The sequence below is a fragment of the Elaeis guineensis genome, chromosome 7, assembly GCF_000442705.2.
Source record: "Elaeis guineensis isolate ETL-2024a chromosome 7, EG11, whole genome shotgun sequence".
Classification (NCBI taxonomy): Eukaryota; Viridiplantae; Streptophyta; class Magnoliopsida; order Arecales; family Arecaceae; genus Elaeis; species Elaeis guineensis.
In genome coordinates, this window is record NC_025999.2 from 6,820,672 (window position 1) to 6,838,982 (window position 18,311).

Here is an 18,311-nt window from a genome sequence, read left to right on the forward strand (position 1 = left end):
TTAACGATCGTAGATATACATCAATTTCACTATCTGATGCTTTTGGATCTGAAATCAATAGTAATATAAAAATAAATGGTTCTTTCGTACACTTTCAAGGTGACACATTATATACAACTAGCATCATAGGCCACATGCTGTAGGAAGTACTCAAATTGCCAAAAGGATTAAATCTATTTATCGCTAGATCAAGCCGGATATTTTATGGGTCACTCATAAAATATGGATGCTTTGCATCAAAGTCTTTCTACACTACGGAGTCGGCTAGATGGCTAAGTATGTTCTCCTTCGGGATCTGCTGCTCATGATGCTATCTCATTTCTTCAGCTATCTTTATGGACATATACAACCTTTGAAGTCTTGGAATCAATGTAAAATACCTCAAAATATTTTGAGGTATCTTCTTTCTTTTTCTGTTATCGATTTTGTACCTAGGCTCTCTGCATTTCGGACATTCAGTTGCCTATTCGTTATCCTTATAAAATAATATACAGTCATTTTTGCAGGCATGTATAGGAATATAGCCAAGTCTCAATTTCTGTATATATATTTTTGCTTCAAAATATGATTTCGAAAGTCTCTCTCCATCAAGAAGAGCTACTTTAATCAATATCAAATTTTGGTCAAATGACTTTTGACTCTATCGGTTCACAATTTTAATATGAAGTAATTTTATCAAAAACTCTAACTTGAAAAATTTTGCACAATTTGGATAGAGTGGCTCTCGTGCATCCCTTACAAGCTTTACAAACTATTCAGAAGTCCCTTCTACCTCAAGCTGGATATTATATTCATGATCAGAATTGCCTTCAGATGCACTAGTACTCATACGTACATTTGACCAAACACCCTGATGTAAATCAACCAATAGTTCTCCTATACCACCATATTTGATAGATTCAGTAGCATCACTATCATCTATAGTATCATCATTATTGCACACAACTTTATTCGGATCACCCTCCCCATGCCATATCTAGCAAGTATACTTTTTATCCATATCGTAACATAGCAGATGCTCCTCAATAAGTGTTATGTGATGATATACCATATTGATACATCTCTTGCATTGACACTTTATCCGACTAGCACTATCAGCTTTATGCCGTGCAAACTCAATAAAATCTCGAACACCTTTTCAATATTCAGATAAAAAAATACCTCTGATATTCATCCAACTTTTGTTGATATCCATCTAACAACAAATATGAAAATCATTAACAACAAAATAATTTTAAGTGGTATTCATCCAAACCAGATCCTGACCTGAATTTCAGACTGAATCCCGATCCAAATTTCGAACCAAATCCCAATCTAAATCCAAAAACATATCATTTTATACAAAACAGCACGCATTAAAGAATACAAACTGAACAGTAATACAGAAAATCTCCTTCCACTAATTTAATAAAGCAAAAATGCATGATCCTATCCATTTCAATTATTACTAACAGGTGTGGCCCTATCTCTTTTAGAAAAGTAATAATCTTATCATTGTTATTAGTCGATATTTTATTTCATTATTGTAAAAATTTCGACAGCATCTCTCCATGGTTCTCCAAGTATACGATGTGAATATGATGCCTACGCACCCTATCCACCATATACCTAGAGAACAGTGGATAGATAACTGCTGAGTACCATATAATGAAACAAAATATCAACTATTAACAATAATAAGATTATTACTTTTTTAAAAAATCCAAATATGGTACATCCAAAAGTCGATCTTGATCAAGATCGACTCTTGAATGGGAATCTATGGCTCAATGCAATTTAACTACCATCTCTGAACATACATTCAAAGATGAATTTCTAATTTATCAAAAAAAGTAACTCTACATTAAAATTTTTTCATCAAAAATTTTAGTATAATTTTTTTTAAAATAAAAATATTTTTTATATTTAATTATAATAAGAAAAAAGATACAAAACAGCATACAAAATAATTAAATTGTAATAAGCAAAAGAAACATGCGTTGTGCTAGTGGAACAAAAAAATTATAATAGTAGTAATATTAAAAAATTTATGTAATAAATATAAAATAAACTATAAATATTTAAGCATGTAAAATAGTATTAATACAAAATAATAATATAAAATCCAATCACACATCAAATATCCTCCATTCCCTCTCCCTCATCTTTCAAATTCACCAAAAGCTGTACTGCAGAGGCAGTCCCACGGATAGGGCTGAAAGTGGGTCAAACCGCTAGGAGGCCCATCGGGTCGGGCTTCGGACTTGGCCCCAAATCATTTAGGTTGGCCCGATTGGGTTCGGGTCGATTAACCCCCTATACCCCAACCTCGACCCAATCCATGTTTTCACTTTTATATATATAATAAATAATTTTTTATTTTTTAAAAATATTTTTTATCTAAAATATTTTTTTTTCTAAATATTTTTTCTCCTAAACGAGCTCCGGACTAGGCCCCTGCGACCTCCGCTCCCATGGCACCAGTGCCGTCACCCACCCTGCATTGCTCGAACTCGACCCCTGCAACCCTCGCTCCTGTGGTGCCATGGCCATCACCCACCCCCCATGACCCACCCGTCATGGTGCCGCCGCCTTCTCCAAACCCCTGTGATCCAGATCCCAATTTGGATCCTGATCAGATCCTGATCTGGATCCCAACTTAAATCGAGATCTCGATTTGGATCCCGACCTCGATCCAATTTGGATCGTAATCCAAATTTTATTTTTATTAATAAAATATTTGATTAATATTTTATTTTTTTTATTTTTTTATTTTTTCCCTCCCCCTCTCGTTTGTCTTTTCTCTTCCTCCCTCCTCGACCGCCCCCCTCTCCACCCCCGTGTCGCCCTCGACTGCCTCCCGACCCCATCCCCACCCCTGTGTTGCCCCCGACCGCCCACGCTCACCCTTGCAACCCCCTCTGACCCCCGACCCCCTCCCCACCCCTGTGTCGCCCCCGGCCACCCATGGCCCCCTCCCTGCCCGTGTGTTGCCCCCGATCGCCCCTCGACCCCCTCTCCGCCCAGTGTCGCCCCGACTGCCACCCCCACCCCTGCAACCCCCTCCATCCCCCGACACCCTCCCTGCCCCAACCATCCACCCCCACCCCTGCAACCCCCTCCGCCCCCCGAACCCCCGGCCCCCATGTCGCCCTCGACCATCCACCCCCACCCCCGCAACCCTCTCCGCTCCCCGATGGCCCGATCAACCAAGAAGAAAAAGGGTGGGAAGAACCCTTACCTCCGATGAACAGCAACAGCAGTGGTGGAGAAGCCCATGGCAACGACGCAGACAGCAACGGCAGTGGTGGTGGTGGAGATGCGGTCGTTGATGGGAAGAGGGGGGGAAGCTTAGAGAGGGAGAGGCGAGAGGGAGAGCTTGGCTAGAGAAGGGAGAGGGGGGAGCTCGGAGGGGGGAGGAAGTGGGTTTCGCACGACGCGAAGGGATATCGAGTTGATGTTTAATAAATGCAGAACTATTAGTGATAAAAATTTTCATCGCTTATATGATTATTAGCGATGAAAAAAGATTTTCATCGCCAATAAGTTCCATCAAAAAATTTTTCACTAAAAAAATTTTTTCTCTAAAAAAATTTCACCCAAAAAATTTTTGAAATAAATAATTGATGATGGAAAAAAAAACTTTTATTGTTAATAAGTCTATTGGTGATGGAAATACGTTTCCATCGCTAATAAATACCATCCAAAATTTTTTTTCCTCTAATAATTTTTTCTTCAAAAAAATAAAAAAAATTATTTTTAAAATAGTTTTACAGATGAAAATTCTTTTTCATCGCTAATAATTTTTTTTTGATTAACAAAATTTTCTTTTACAAAAATTGATTAAAATAATATTTTTGAAACTTGATTGTTGATGAAAAATAAATTTACATCATAAATAAATTTTTTTTAAAAAATTTAAAAAAATTTAAGGATTATTTGTGATGAAAACTCAATTTACATCACTAATAATTAAAAAAAAAATTCCAAATTTTTTTAGTCTGCAAAAATCTTCCTAATAATAATTTCATAAAAATTAATTTTGAATTTTTTCCCACCAAGAAAATTTTCCATCCAAAAAATTTAACAAAAAAAATGACATTAAAAAAATATTCATGATGAAAAATAAAATTAGTTTTCTTTAATCTAAAAAATTTTTGGTCTAAAAAATTTTTTAAAATAATTTTATTGAAAAAATTAATTTTTTATTAATCAAAAAAAATTTATATAAATAGTTAATTTATGATTTTTTTCAAAAAAAAAATTTTCTTTCAAAAAAAATTATGTACATAAAAAATATAATTATGCTGAAAAGTTTAATTTATGTCGCTAATAATTATTATAAGAAAGTTCTTTGACTTCTGTAATAGAATGGATACTATGGGAGATCGGTAGTTTTGAGATCTTCGATCTCTAAGGAGCTTGTCTTCTTCTTGGAGTCTTTGTTCTGAAAGTCAGAGTACAAAAATATCATGATAATTATCGTGAGAGAAATTCATTAAGATTGAGATTTGAAGGATAAGATAGGGATAAAAAGTTAGAGGTCAAAAAGCTTGTATATTGCATGTATGTGATGATCGAGCTTGAAAAATTCAAGAGAAATTATGTGAGCATCAAAAATCTAGCAATTAATCAGAATCAAAGCAGACCTACTAGTAGTGCAAGTTGTATTATAAAGTACAAGCTCATATTTATGCTTTGCATTACTAAGAAGATGAGTGCTCATATTATATATCTTCTCATGATTGAAATTCCTACAGAGATACATTTGAGCATCGATCGATGCAGAAAGTATGGTATCTTTCGAGATCATAGAAGCTATGCTAGAATGTATTGCTTAACTATATGATTTTTGCATGAAAGGAGGCTCCTTTCATACAGCTTAAGGAACATACTTTATTAGAAAGATTCATTGATATCACTAGTAATAGTGACAGTAATGAATAGATAAATTTTACATCATAAATAAATATATAGCTTATTTTATTCAAAAAGATCTATTCATTCTAATCCGTGAATATCACCCACTTTATATGATTTTTTCACACAAAAAGTTTGATCTGGATCATAACTCACATTTGCTTTTTTATCACATAAAAGGATAAAAGATGTATACAGCTGCTATAAAAAATAGATGTAGTTGCCTTACACAAAATTAAAAATTTAAATTTTTTGATTTTTTAAATTTTTAATTTTTTTACATATTGGTGATGAAACTATTTTCATCGTAAATAATTAACTATTTATGATGAAATATACTTTTCATCGTAAATATTAAATTATTTATGATAAAAAATTTTCATCATAATAATAAGCAATTTTTGATTTTTTTAAATTTTAATTTTTTTAAATATTGATGATGAAAATATTTTTATCATAAATAATTAAATATTAATGATGTAATTTTTTTCATCATAAACACCTAGTTATTTATGATGAAAAATTTTTATCACAAATAATAAGTAATTTTTGATTTTTTAAATTTTTAATTTTTTTAACTATTGATGATGAAAATATTTTCATCATAAATAATCAAGTATTTATAATAGAATTATTTTTTATCTCAAATAATTGATTATTTATGATGTAATATTTTTATCATAAATAATTTCTAATTTTTAAATTTTTTTTTTCAAAATATTGGTGATGATAATATTTTCATTGAAAATAAACTTATTAATGATGAAAATTAGTTTTTTATCATAAATAATTAAATTATTTATAATAAAAATATTTTTATCACTAATATTTAAAAATTTAAAATTAAAATAAATGAGATATTATTTATGATGAAAATATTCATCGTCAATAAGTCATATTTTCAATGGAAAAATTTTTTCATCGCTGATATGAGACTATTTGTGATAAAAAATTATTTTTATCATAAATATTAAATTATTTATGATGAATATTTTTATCATCGTAAATAGCATTAATGATGATAAAAATATTTTTATCATAAATAATTTCATCGTAAAAATATATTTTTTTTATAGTGTATAATTTTTTGGTCTGGGATGGAGATCTTGTTGAACTTGATGAGAACAATGAGGATCCGATCACCGATATAGATGCAATGCAGAGGTCCACTCTGATAAATAGCTTGAAGCTATGAAATTAGAAATGGAGTCCATGAAGGTCAATGATGTATGGATATTAATTAACCCACCTGAAGAGGTTAAATCATAGGGTGTAAGTGGGTCTTCAAAAGGAAAAGAGGTGCAGATGAGAAGGTGGAGACCTATAAAGCTCGTTTGGTTGCTAAAGATTATCGTCAGCATTATAGTATTGACTATGATGAAATATTTTCTCTTATGACAATGCTCAAATCCATTCAGATTATGCTTGCGATAGCGTACACATGGACTCTAAAATCTGATAAATAGATGTAAAAATAGCTTTTCTAAATAGAGAATTGCAAAAAGAGGTGTATATGATACAGCCTGAGGGTTTCACATCCACAGATGAGTCCAAAATATGCAAGCTTCAGAGATCCATTTATGGATTGAAGTAGATATCTAGGAGTTGGAACATGCATTTTGATAAGATTATTAGAAGTATGGTTTCATTAGGAACGGAGAAGAATCCTGTATTTATAAATGGATAAATAATTTTGTGGTTGTATTCCTCGTTCTGTACGTGGATGATATTCTCTTAATTGAAAATGGCATCTCTGCATTACAAGAGATAAAAGTCTAGTTATCGTCTCAGTTCTCTATGAAGGACTTGAAAGAAGTATCCCACATCTTTGGGATGAAGATCTATAGAGATGGATCGAAAAGGTTGCTTGGATTCTCCCAGTCTACGTACATAGACACCATACTGAAGTAGTTCAGCATGAAGAATTTCAAGAAAGGCTATATATCGATAGGCCATTGTTATAGCAAGCACAAATATAGGGCACACACAAATTCGTACAATCACACAAAATAGAGAAGAGAAGGAAAAACAAACACATGATTTACGTGGTTCGGCTGAAAAGCCTACGTCCACGGGTAAGACACGAGAGAAAAATTTCACTATGATGAAAAGAGAGATACAATCACTCAAGAACTCTCCAAACCCTAGCCGCACTTTGATTTTTCAAACCTCTCACAAAACTGTCGAGATTGACAGAAAATACAATATTTATACTGGTCCGTACCATGGGGGGCAACGTCCCCCGCACCCCCCAATGAGGTCAGTGGTGGGCTTCGGGCATGGGCCTATCGGCCCATGCCCTCCGCTACCACCACAGACCTTCCAAAATATTTCATTCAGGTCGCAACGCGGGCTTTTCAGATTGGATCATAGTTCGAGCCCATAAAAGATATCCAAAATTCAAGCCATATTAACAGCCATAAAATTTTTCTCTCAAAGAGAGATTGTCCAACGGCTCCTCAAGAGAGAGAGCGTATGAGTAGAGTTTCATATGCTTCGATAGTGGATTCTATAATATATGCCATGATCTGTACAAGATCAGACGTGACATACTCATTAGGAATAGTGAGTAGATACCAGTCTAATCTAGGAGAGAATCACTAGAAGGTCGTAAAGATCATCCTTAAGTTTTTAAGAAATACTAAGGATCAGTGCTTGTTTATGGTGAAACTGACTTGAAACTAATGGGATTTATCGACTCTAGCTTTCATCAAATCAAGATGATAGTAAAAATATATCGAGATATATTTTTATCCTGAACACTGTAGTAATCTATTAGAAAAGTTTCAAATAGCATATCGTGGCTGACTCTATTTGCGAGGCAGAGTATATCGCGGCATCCAATTCTGCAAAGAAAGCTGTATGGTTGTGAAAGTTCATCGACGAGCTCAGAGTGACACCCTCCATCGATGGTCCTGTCCTGTTATACTGTGATAATACTGGATCCATTACTCAAGCCAAAGAGTCGAAGCCCCATTAGTGCATCAAGATATTCTGTGCCGCTACCATCTTATCTAAAAAATCATGGATTGAGATGACATCGACCTTCAGAAGATCGACGGAAAGAAGAACCTAGTCGACTCATTTACTAAAGCTCTCAAAATCAAGGAGTTTGATGATCATAAGTCGAAGATGGGTATACGATACTATACCGATTAGCTTTAGTCTAAATGAAAGTTGTTGGAAAATATGTCCCAAAGCCAATCATCAGTTTGTTGATGATTATGCTCATATTTGTAAATGTATATAAATTTTATTAATAAAAGTTATTTGACTTTTTTAGTACAATTTGTCCATCTTATTTGAACTTTTATGTTGTGATGAAGTTCTTAGGACTATAATTCGAGTATAGGTCGTTGTATGCCATATGAGTTGGTTGTCCTCTTAACCAAAGAGTGTGGAGACACTATTATAGCATGTAGATGGAATGTAGGAGTACATTCATATCGAATATGACCATTTTTCGAGCACTCTGCTATCAAGAGTAGTTTGTGAAGGGTATGGGTATAAGTATCCCTCCGATTTGAGATCACCATGATGACTTGTAAGCAACTCACTATACTTTAGTATCAGACCATTTGAGTTTATGATTGTGATGAAAGATACTGAATGTAGTCAAGTACTTATCAAGTCGGTGTATGAGTCAAGATGGAATTGATCCCTCTAAATTAGTAGGAGATATGCATCAGTATATTTTAATTTAGTAAAATCTTGATCAGGATAATCCATATGATGGATTTGAAAGGTTGAAATATAATGTGGTCAACTATATTAGGGTTGACAGTAAAACCTAGGTCACCTTGAGCATTAAGGTCAAAGGGATGAATTACACGGTAACCATACGTCAGTAGGTTCTAGAATATTGCTTTGCAATCTTTCGACTTATCAGGATGTTGGGTCCCATTGCTAGATGGTTACATCGATTGGTATAGAAAATTATTCCTATACTACCGACTTAAGTTCGCACCTATGGAGTCACACACATTAGAAAATTTGGACAGATTTGATGGCTGAAGAGTCTAATTGGATTGTGACTCTGGTGAGGAGTTCCACTGGGACTAGGATTCTGGAGGAGAATCTCATTGGACTGGGACTCTACTATTAATAGAAATTAATTAATAATTAGATTATTAATTGACTCAATTTGATTAAGTAAAGAGTTTTGGATCAAGTCTAATTGAATTAGATTCAGTTTGACTTAGATTGGATTTGATATGATCAAACCTAATTGCAAAAGAACTTTGATCCTGATTTGATCAGAACTTGGACTCAGCTAATTTCTAAGTGGGTTAAGAATTTATTAAGATAATTGGGATCCTAATTAAATTAGATTTATTTCTAATGTTGGGTTCAAATTAGATTTGATTTAGTTTAGAATTAATTTGAAAATGAAGAGTCCCAGTCGGTAGGAACTCTATCTCTTTATCCTTGTGCCACACCTGGATCCATGCCCTAATCTCAATGCCAAATTGGATTTGGCTTGAGATTTTTGGTGTGATGAGAGTGGGCCCAGTAAGGGTGGGCAATAATGCATGATGAGTCATGATCTTATCTCCTGCCTAATTTGAATGCGATCTGAATTAGAGATAAGGTGATAAGAAGGAAAGTGATTTTTCAAACAAGGAAAGAGAGGAGGTGCTAAATTATTTTTTCCTTATTTTTCTTGAGGATTTTTTGGGTTGTGGGACACCAGATTTCCTCCTCATGCCAACCAGCAATTTTTGGAAATTTTGGGATGCCCAAAAGTTATGTTTGGTGTGGACTCTTTGGCGCCCTCTCCCTTGGATCAAAACCCTAGCCCTTGTCTATTTAAAGGGGGCTTCAATTGTTGATGCAATATGCAAAGTTCCTTAATGATTTTATTTTTTCTCCAAATCGCCTTCTCTTCCTCTCTTCCTCCTCCTGATCTCTCCATCCTTTGGAGCATCCAAGATCCTTGAAGAAGAAGGAAGAAATTAGCCTCCAAGATCCTTGTAAGCTAGCACTTCCAAAGAGCTTGATCTGCACCAATCTTCGTGTGGACGATCTGTAGAGGCTGGATGACTTTATGTGGCTATGAGCAACCTGAAAGAGATCATATCCAAGCATTGGACCAGCAGAGATCAAGAGTTTTACTTTGGTAATGGTTTCTAAACTTTCTTGATCGTGTTTGTTAGATCTAATGGTTAGATCTACATGGCAGCATCGATTACATCGATGTAAGTTTTGATTTTTAGATCTCATATACATATTAAATCATGTTATTTATCTTGGCATGATAGTCTAGATTAGATCTTATGCATGTAATTTAGATTAAATTATTTAATCTTATAGTTCTATTGCATAAAATTTTTGAAATTGTATGCATAGCACTACCTATGTTTCCTTCAATATGTTCTTTATCCACTTCACACTGTTAATAATATAACTTTATTTTTAAAGTTGCTAATGTTGTTTGTATTATAAATTTAGACACAGAAGTTGAATCAGATACCTACATTGGATGGCAATCAATGAGTGACCTACATTGGATGGCAATCAGTGAGTGAATAAGAGGATAGAGACAGCGTATGTATGTATTCAAAAAACTCTACTTTAATTCATATATTTATACTATTGGTTTGTTTAACTCATTGTATCTAATTTTTTTCATACACCAATTTTACACAGAAGTGGCAAGAGGTACAATCAAGTTAGAGCTAGACTAGGAAGGATGGTGCAGAATCATCATGGCAATAGCCTCAACCATCCATGATGCACATATGGAAAGAGACAGTTGGAGTGAATAAGGGGTGGACTTATGGACTCGATCATATGCTAGCTTGCTGACAAGCTCCTCATCTTCTACTGCACAATGTCACATCTCCTTGAGGAGTGGATTTAGGAGCGGAAGAAGATTTATAGTATGTTTGAGAGCATATCTGCTTGAAATGAGGAGTTAGCTGCTCAGAATAATAATTAGCTACCCAGAATAGTGAATTAGCCATCCAAAATAGAGACTTATCTGCTCGTGTTTGCTGTATGGAGGAGTTCATGTGCCTTATGACGGAGAAGATGAAGGTCAATCCATCTACCTTAGCCAACCTTCGTCTATAGTTCCAGCGCCGCCTCCAACGGCTACCCCTGCAAATGGTGATGATTTTGATGATGATGATGATGATCAGAAGGAGGAGGATGGGCACTTATGATTTTTTTTTTTTTTACTATGATTGAGATGCTGATACTTGTGATACTTTTTTTTTTTGTTATGGACTTGGATATGACAAGGATGATGATACTTGTGGAACTTCTTTTATTTATGGACTTAGATATGTGAGAAGAATGATGTTTATGATGATGAAGATGATGATGACTGTAACAATAATAATTAAAATAATAATAGTAACTAGTAACTATGGTGGTAGTTCAACTAAATTGTCGCTAAGTGGAATTGTCGATCTGATGATATACAATCTGCATATTGAGGACTACTATTTTTGTAATTAGTTGTGGGCACATGAATCTTATTATTTTCTTAGTAGTTCTATATTTACTAATTGTGTTGTTATCCTATTTTTGCTGATGCATGTACATGCCAAAGTCTTACCGAGCAATTAGCTCACATTATCATTTTATTTCTTTTCATAGCCATAGGATGCCTAAATTTGATCACGGGATAAATCATGGATTCTAGATATAGTAACAAAGGCTTTTGTATCTAATCAGATATACCTAAACTCTATATTTTGTACAATTGCTCTACTCATCAGTAACTAATGAAATATATTACTTAAATTCTTATCATCTATTATTAAGTGTTTTGTTTTAGATTATCAAGCCTTGCACACCTTTTAGGGTTACATCCTAGGAGGTATGGTTGTGCCATGTGCAAAGCCTAGGTGATCCCAAATTCCAACCTTTGGTTATTTCTTTGTACAGAACACATCAACCAAGACTTTGTGATTACTGAAGATGGTTTGCACCACGAGAAGTCCATGTGACATTAGAATGGGACGGACTTCCGTGGGACTTGAATTCACCAAGCCAGTAATAGGGCCAGCCAATGCCCTAAGTGCGACACATGTACACGTCAACATAATTTCCAATCTTTATCATGATGTGGTTCATTAAACCAAGATTGGTAGGTGTAAAATGCACATTTCATATGACTTTGTATAATTTAGGTATTAGGGATTTCATGTCTCAGGAGGCTGTGTCTGTATCATTTCTCTTGCTCTTGCATGTGTAGAAATTATAGATACGGCCAGGTATAAACTGAGGCTCAAACCAATGCTTGAAGTTTTAGAAGTTGATGAAATAACTCGAATGATTGAGGAAGTCGACCATCAACGACATATATTATTGTTTATTCAAATAGATATGTTGGTATTGTTTGCTTATTCAAATAGAATAGTATAAATAATTCAGTCCAACTTTTACATCAAGAAATTTGTATGCAGTTTCTAGTTGTTGTTGTCCATCCAGAATTGGGTTTGGAGCCAATCCACAGTCTTCTTGTCCAATTGGAAGGCCTTGGCAAGAACATAATCAGAGATTGGTGGCTTTGCTCCAAAGACTGCATTGGCTATGGTGATGACGCCAGGGTTCTGGCTACTGAGACTGGCAATAGCAACAGCATTTGTCTTCCCATAGTTGAATTGGAAATGGATGAGACCTTGAGGAAATATGAACACATCACCTTTGTTAAGAACCTTCGTGAAAAGTTTGTTGGGGTTAGATGTGACAAAGCCGACGTAGAGCGTGCCTTCTAACACTACAAGGATCTCAGTTCCTCTTGGGTGGATGTGAGGAGGGTTGAGACCATAGGGTGCAAAGTCTAGGCGAGCTAGCGAGATGCCAAGGGTGTTGAGCCCAGGAATTTGGTTCACATTGACTTGAGTCACATTAGACCCCAATTTGTTTCCTGTGTCACCGGGCTTGTCAAGGCCAGAGAAGAAGAAATCTTCGGGTTTGGCCATCTTCGGGTCCTTGCAGACAAACCCATTCACGAACACTGCATCAACAATTGCAAGAAAGGTAAGTATAAATGAAGAAATAATAAAAACTACACAGCATGCAAGCTAATTACATGTGCAGTAACTAATTATAAGATAGCTGTTGAAGAGGAGTACCATCTGATTTACGATCAGCAACACAGAAGTCTTGGAGTTGACTAGGATCAGAAGCAATGGCGTGAGATGAAGCCAGAGCAAGGAGGGCAAGGAAGAGAAAATGGGCAGCCATCTGCTCTCCCTTAATTTCTAGCTAGCAGAAGAATAGCCAAGGATATGGAGATAGTGTGGCCAAATAGCTTGGAGGAATTGGATATAAATAGAGGGAGATGTACGTGCCCGTTCAGAGGCTTGAATCAGTCATGCAATTACTTTTTCACTAAAAGAGAGAGTATTCCCATGTTAGGTGACGGTTTTCTAATGTTTCCCATGTGTTTGTTCTTGTCCAACTTTCATTTAGACAAAGTCGTGGCGTCTTTGCGATAATATGTGTGGATGAAAGACTGTGGCAAAGTAGTTTAGAGACAAAAGAAAACGCGATATTGTTATATCAATCCGTCCACCCACTGGTTAAGGTTTGTCTCGTTCTCTTACAATATTTTCTTATATCAATCAATGGGGATCTTGGTGCAACCAATACCGAGTCGTTAGAGAACTGCAGTCCATGGGCAGGTATATATATTATATTCAACTAAGATTTGATCTGGTCGCAATAAGCAATCATCAACCGACCTATTAGCTCACGCCGCTGTGATTTACCTGAGAGAATGACGTGCTACGTACAGAAGCACTTATGGTTTCCAAGGCAGCAGTTGAACCCAACAAACTGGTTGAAATAGCTAATAATGACGACAAGCTATTGACTGGATTTGCTTTGTCTAGAACGTATTAAACCATAATATTTTTCAGTTATGTATTCATATAATAATATTAGCATCTCAAAGCTTCTTTCGAGCCGGTTTTATCATAGCCAATTAAGCAATTTTCCTGGGAGAATTTAATTAGGCCTTGTTGGGGAAGTGGTGGTGGAAAATGTTAAGTAATATTGGGATCTTCTGTAGGTTAAAATCATTCCCTTTTTCTTTATCAATAAAAAAAAGCCTTTAACATTGTACGGACCCAGTCCATTGACCGACAGGCCCAACAGTTTTGTTTCCCTTGTACAACTTTTAAGGCATATAGATAAAAGAAAAATGTTGCATGTGCTATGCCCGTGAGAGGAAAGAAAGACTTCTGATGGGAGTCTTTCTCATCCAATTTCGACTAAAAAAATACCCCTAGGGAATGCCAAAACCATGGGAGTCTTTCTCTTGTCCGATTAGAAAATGACCCTAGAGCATGCCAAAACCTTAGGCTCCTTGGTCTATAAAGTGTCTCCTCTCCCTCCTAACCATCTCACTGCAAACCCAATCCATTACCGGCAAGCAAACTTTTGAGTTTTGTTCTTAATCTTCTGGGAGGAATCCTTGAGATTTTTTGACGAACCGATTGTGAGATCTCATCAGATCCAAGATAATGTGTAGATCTTCTTTTTCCTTTTCTTTTGGCCTATATGGGGTTATTGCTCAGGATTTAGCTGGCGAAGTGCTAGATTAGTCTTGGAACAAGGTATCCCCTTTTTTTTTTTTCTTCTGTTGCATCGACGACCATCGTCGAACTTGATCGTGATGGGATCACTGCAAGTGGTTGCTGCAGCCCCCGCTATTGAGGGGTCGCTGTTGTGGCCACTATTGAGGGTTTTGACCATGATTTGTGGATAAGAGAGAGAACAACTCTCCCCTATCTTAACAAAAAAGAAGAGAGTTTTCTCTCTTTTTTTTTTTGCCTTCTCTCCTAACCTTTTGTTCTTTCTTCTCTCTCCTCTCCCTTCCTTTCTCTTTCATTGATTTAACGGGGTTAAGTAAAAGGATTCAAGGTATTTAGTAATGGATCCTGTAGGAATTCAATATAAGTTTTGTAAGGACCAGATTTTGTAATGATTCACATCAATGCATCCTTTATTATTAAATTCTACTTCTTCGATATATCAAATGTACGTATGCCATCGGACCATAAGAATTTCAGCTCATCAACAAGAGGCCTTAGATATATATCAATGCTTCTATCAGGATATTGTGGTTCAGAAATGACTAATGTAAGAAAGATGTTATATTTTTTTATGCACATCCCAGACAGCAAATTTAATAGAGTAATAAATTTTGGCCAACATTAATAAGGGACCACTACATGACTGAATAGTGTAAATCCAGCCTTAGATAGACCTAGTCGGACATTACATGATTCTTGAGCAAATAAAGGGTGGCAAGCATCAAATTTCTTTCAAGCCTTATTGTTCAATAGATGACTCATCATATCGGTGTGCTTGCGAATCTCTTTTTTGTGCCTTCTCATCTGTTCGACAGTACTCTTGGACAAGTAAAGCCTTCGAAGTCTAGAAGTGAGGGGAAGGTATCGAAGAACTTTTTATCGTATGTCCTTTTGATTTTTACTCTCTTGCCTTGGCTTAAATTAGCTTTCACTGTATTTGTCACATGAGCTCTTCAGTTGGTCCTTCTAGTAGAAAGGCATGCAATCATTATGGCATGCATCTATCTTCTCATATCCCATGCCCAATCTTTTCATCATTTTTTTTGAAGCATAGAAGCTCCCAACAAGCTTCTCATCCTTCAGTAGCATCTTCTTTATTATTTCTACCATTCTATCAAAATAATTGATCGTTATATTAAACTCGATCTTCAAATTCAACAACTTTGACACAGCTAATAATATAGTGTGTATTTCATATTCCGGCCATCGTGGTTTATCAGTATCTTTTAGCATATGATAGAAATCACCACTGTCGGCTTTTGAATCATTCTCTATATCCCAATCAAATTCAAGACCAGCCGCATCCATAATCATGTCTACCATTCTATCCGTGTCTCTGTTCTGCTGACTTCTAACTCTTGCACTTATCTCTCATATCTCCCCATGTAGATACCAATGCCTGTAATTTCGCATAAATCCACTTCGATATAAATAGATAATTATTGTATCCCTATTAAGTATTTCTCTATTGATACATCTCTTAATGTAGCTTATTTTTGAACTAAGAATACTGCATTTTCAAAAGTATAATCACAAAAGTACTTGACACCCTCCTTATATTCAAAAAAAATTATCCCGTCGACTACTCGACTGTCCATCCAATTATAGTCCATGGCACACTATCTAAGGATTCTGTATATACAAATATAAGAAAAATATTTATCAATTATTTTATCATTTAAAATGGCTTATATAATAAATACATCCTATCATCAACTAATAGGTATAAAAGGTCCTATCATCAACTAATAGGTTCAAAAAAATTTTTGACAGTATTTCTCCTTAGTTCTCCTCACACGGCTGAAGATGTGTAAGGAGAACTAAAGAAAAATACTGATTGAAATTTCTCTCGAACCCTCAATATACCGTTTGATTACTATAATTATCTATAGAATTAATTATAATTCTCAAACTATCCAAACTGGATAGTTAATTGATCAATGTACATAATTTTTTTATCCATATAAAAATATATAAATATACGGATATCGTAGAATATGTACATTAATCAAAAGATGAGTCTATGATTCTATGCAATGTAAAATTTTTAAAAATAGATGACTAAGTATAAAAAAAAAAGAATAAAAGTAGAGCAACAAAAGGAGACTCAAAAGATGTAATATATGTTATAATAAGGATCCACTACAACAAAACAGATTATTAGTGATGAAAAATTTTTATCGCTAATAATATTAGTGACAAAATTTTGATCGTTAATATTTTATCGTAAATAATTTCGTTGTTGATAATATTTTATGATAAAAAAAATTTGTTGCTAATAAAAGATATTTACGATGAATATTTTTTGTCATAAAAAAAAATTGATGAAAAAATTTAATCTAAAAAAAGGTATTTACGATGAAAAATTTTCGTCGCTATTATTTGCTAAAGTTTTAGCAACAAAAATTTTCATCACAAAAAACTATTTTTGCAACGAAAATAATTCAACGCTATTAATTTAATAAAAAATTATTTAGAAAAAAATTTAAATAATATTAGTGATGAAAAAATATATTATAAATAATATTATTTATGATGAATATTTTTTTATCACTGTTAATTATATATGTATTGATAAATTAAATTATATTAGTAAAATATTTTTAGTGATGAATATTTCATCAAAAATAATTCTGTCACTAATAATTTAGTTATATATATTTTTTTAAAAAAATTATGAATATATATTTTAAATTTATATGTATAATATTTTTTATAAATTAAAAAAATAAAAATAAAAAATTTATATAATAAATTGATAAATAAATTTTATTATTTTATTATATTAAATTAAAATTATAAGATAATTGAAATAAAAAAAATACATCAGTAAGTCATCAAATATCGATATTTGAAGAACGAGCTGGGGACGAGGAGCACTCAATGGAGCTCGGATCGATCTACTGCTGCATCATCAGCTGTTCATCTGCTCTATCTATGCCATCAGCTCCATCATCTGGATCTGGAAGAACTGATAGTCGTCGACCCGTGCAGCCAACTCCTAGCTCGCTGTCGATCCTCGACAGCCTGCTATCGATCCTTGACAGCCTACTGTTAATCTTCGATAGCCTACCTCTGCATCTCCATCAGTCAAGCCTCGCATGCAGAGTAGATGTCTGCCCTAGATGTGCATGAGGATGAAGGAGCAGTGATCCCATACCCTAGACCCCTAACATAATAGGATCTCATATCGAGCACTCGATCATAAATCTCATCATTTGTAGATGCGGTCAAGTCCTTAGGGATAGGCTGAGAACTAATCTCTGTCATACGATCCTGAAAATAAAAATTATAGTTATTTTAATTTTGTAATAAAATCTGATTGTGAATGAAAAATAATTGAAAAAACTTACAAAGAGCTCCTGGCTCTCCGTCGTCCACTCCCCCGACCATCGTTGGTGGGTCCACTAGTAGATATCGATCCTATCAGGAAGCTCGCCACTTTTAGCATCTCTCTACAATTTGAAATTAATTAAAAAAATTAAATAACTAAAAAATTATATGCTAATTAGAAATTAAAAATTACCTACCATGTGCTCCATATGATGAGCAAACGATCTCGAACCCCCATAATGCAGCACGATCTGTCTCACCCGATTCGCCGCATTCTGGGCACATTGTTTCTGTAAAATTATCAGTAAAATTTGTAGATAAAAAATTTAATTTAAGAATAAATGATTCAGTCATTAAACTATAAAAAAAAATTTAGATGTGTAATCTGATATGCCAGATCTTCGTACTGTCGACATATAGTAGTCCAATCATCTATGGTGATGCTGTCATAGGGCTGCTGCCGCACTGCCTCCTCCCCATGATCCTGCACCACCTGATACCAACGCTAATGCATGTGATGGC

The 18,311-nt window shown here is 34.6% G+C and overlaps 1 protein-coding gene across 1 annotated transcript; it reads right to left on the reverse strand.

Moving 5' to 3' along the window:
• Window positions 1–12,194: 12,194 nt before the first annotated feature.
• On the reverse strand, window positions 12,195–13,142 carry LOC105033820 (putative germin-like protein 2-1). The gene is made up of 2 exons (XM_073260829.1): window positions 12,990–13,142; window positions 12,195–12,871 (listed from the first exon to the last, which is right to left on the reverse strand). The coding sequence occupies exons 1-2, from the start codon at window positions 13,099–13,101 to the stop codon at window positions 12,321–12,323; spliced, it is 663 nt and encodes a 220-aa protein (XP_073116930.1). The 5' UTR covers window positions 13,102–13,142; the 3' UTR covers window positions 12,195–12,320.
• Window positions 13,143–18,311: the final 5,169 nt, after the last annotated feature.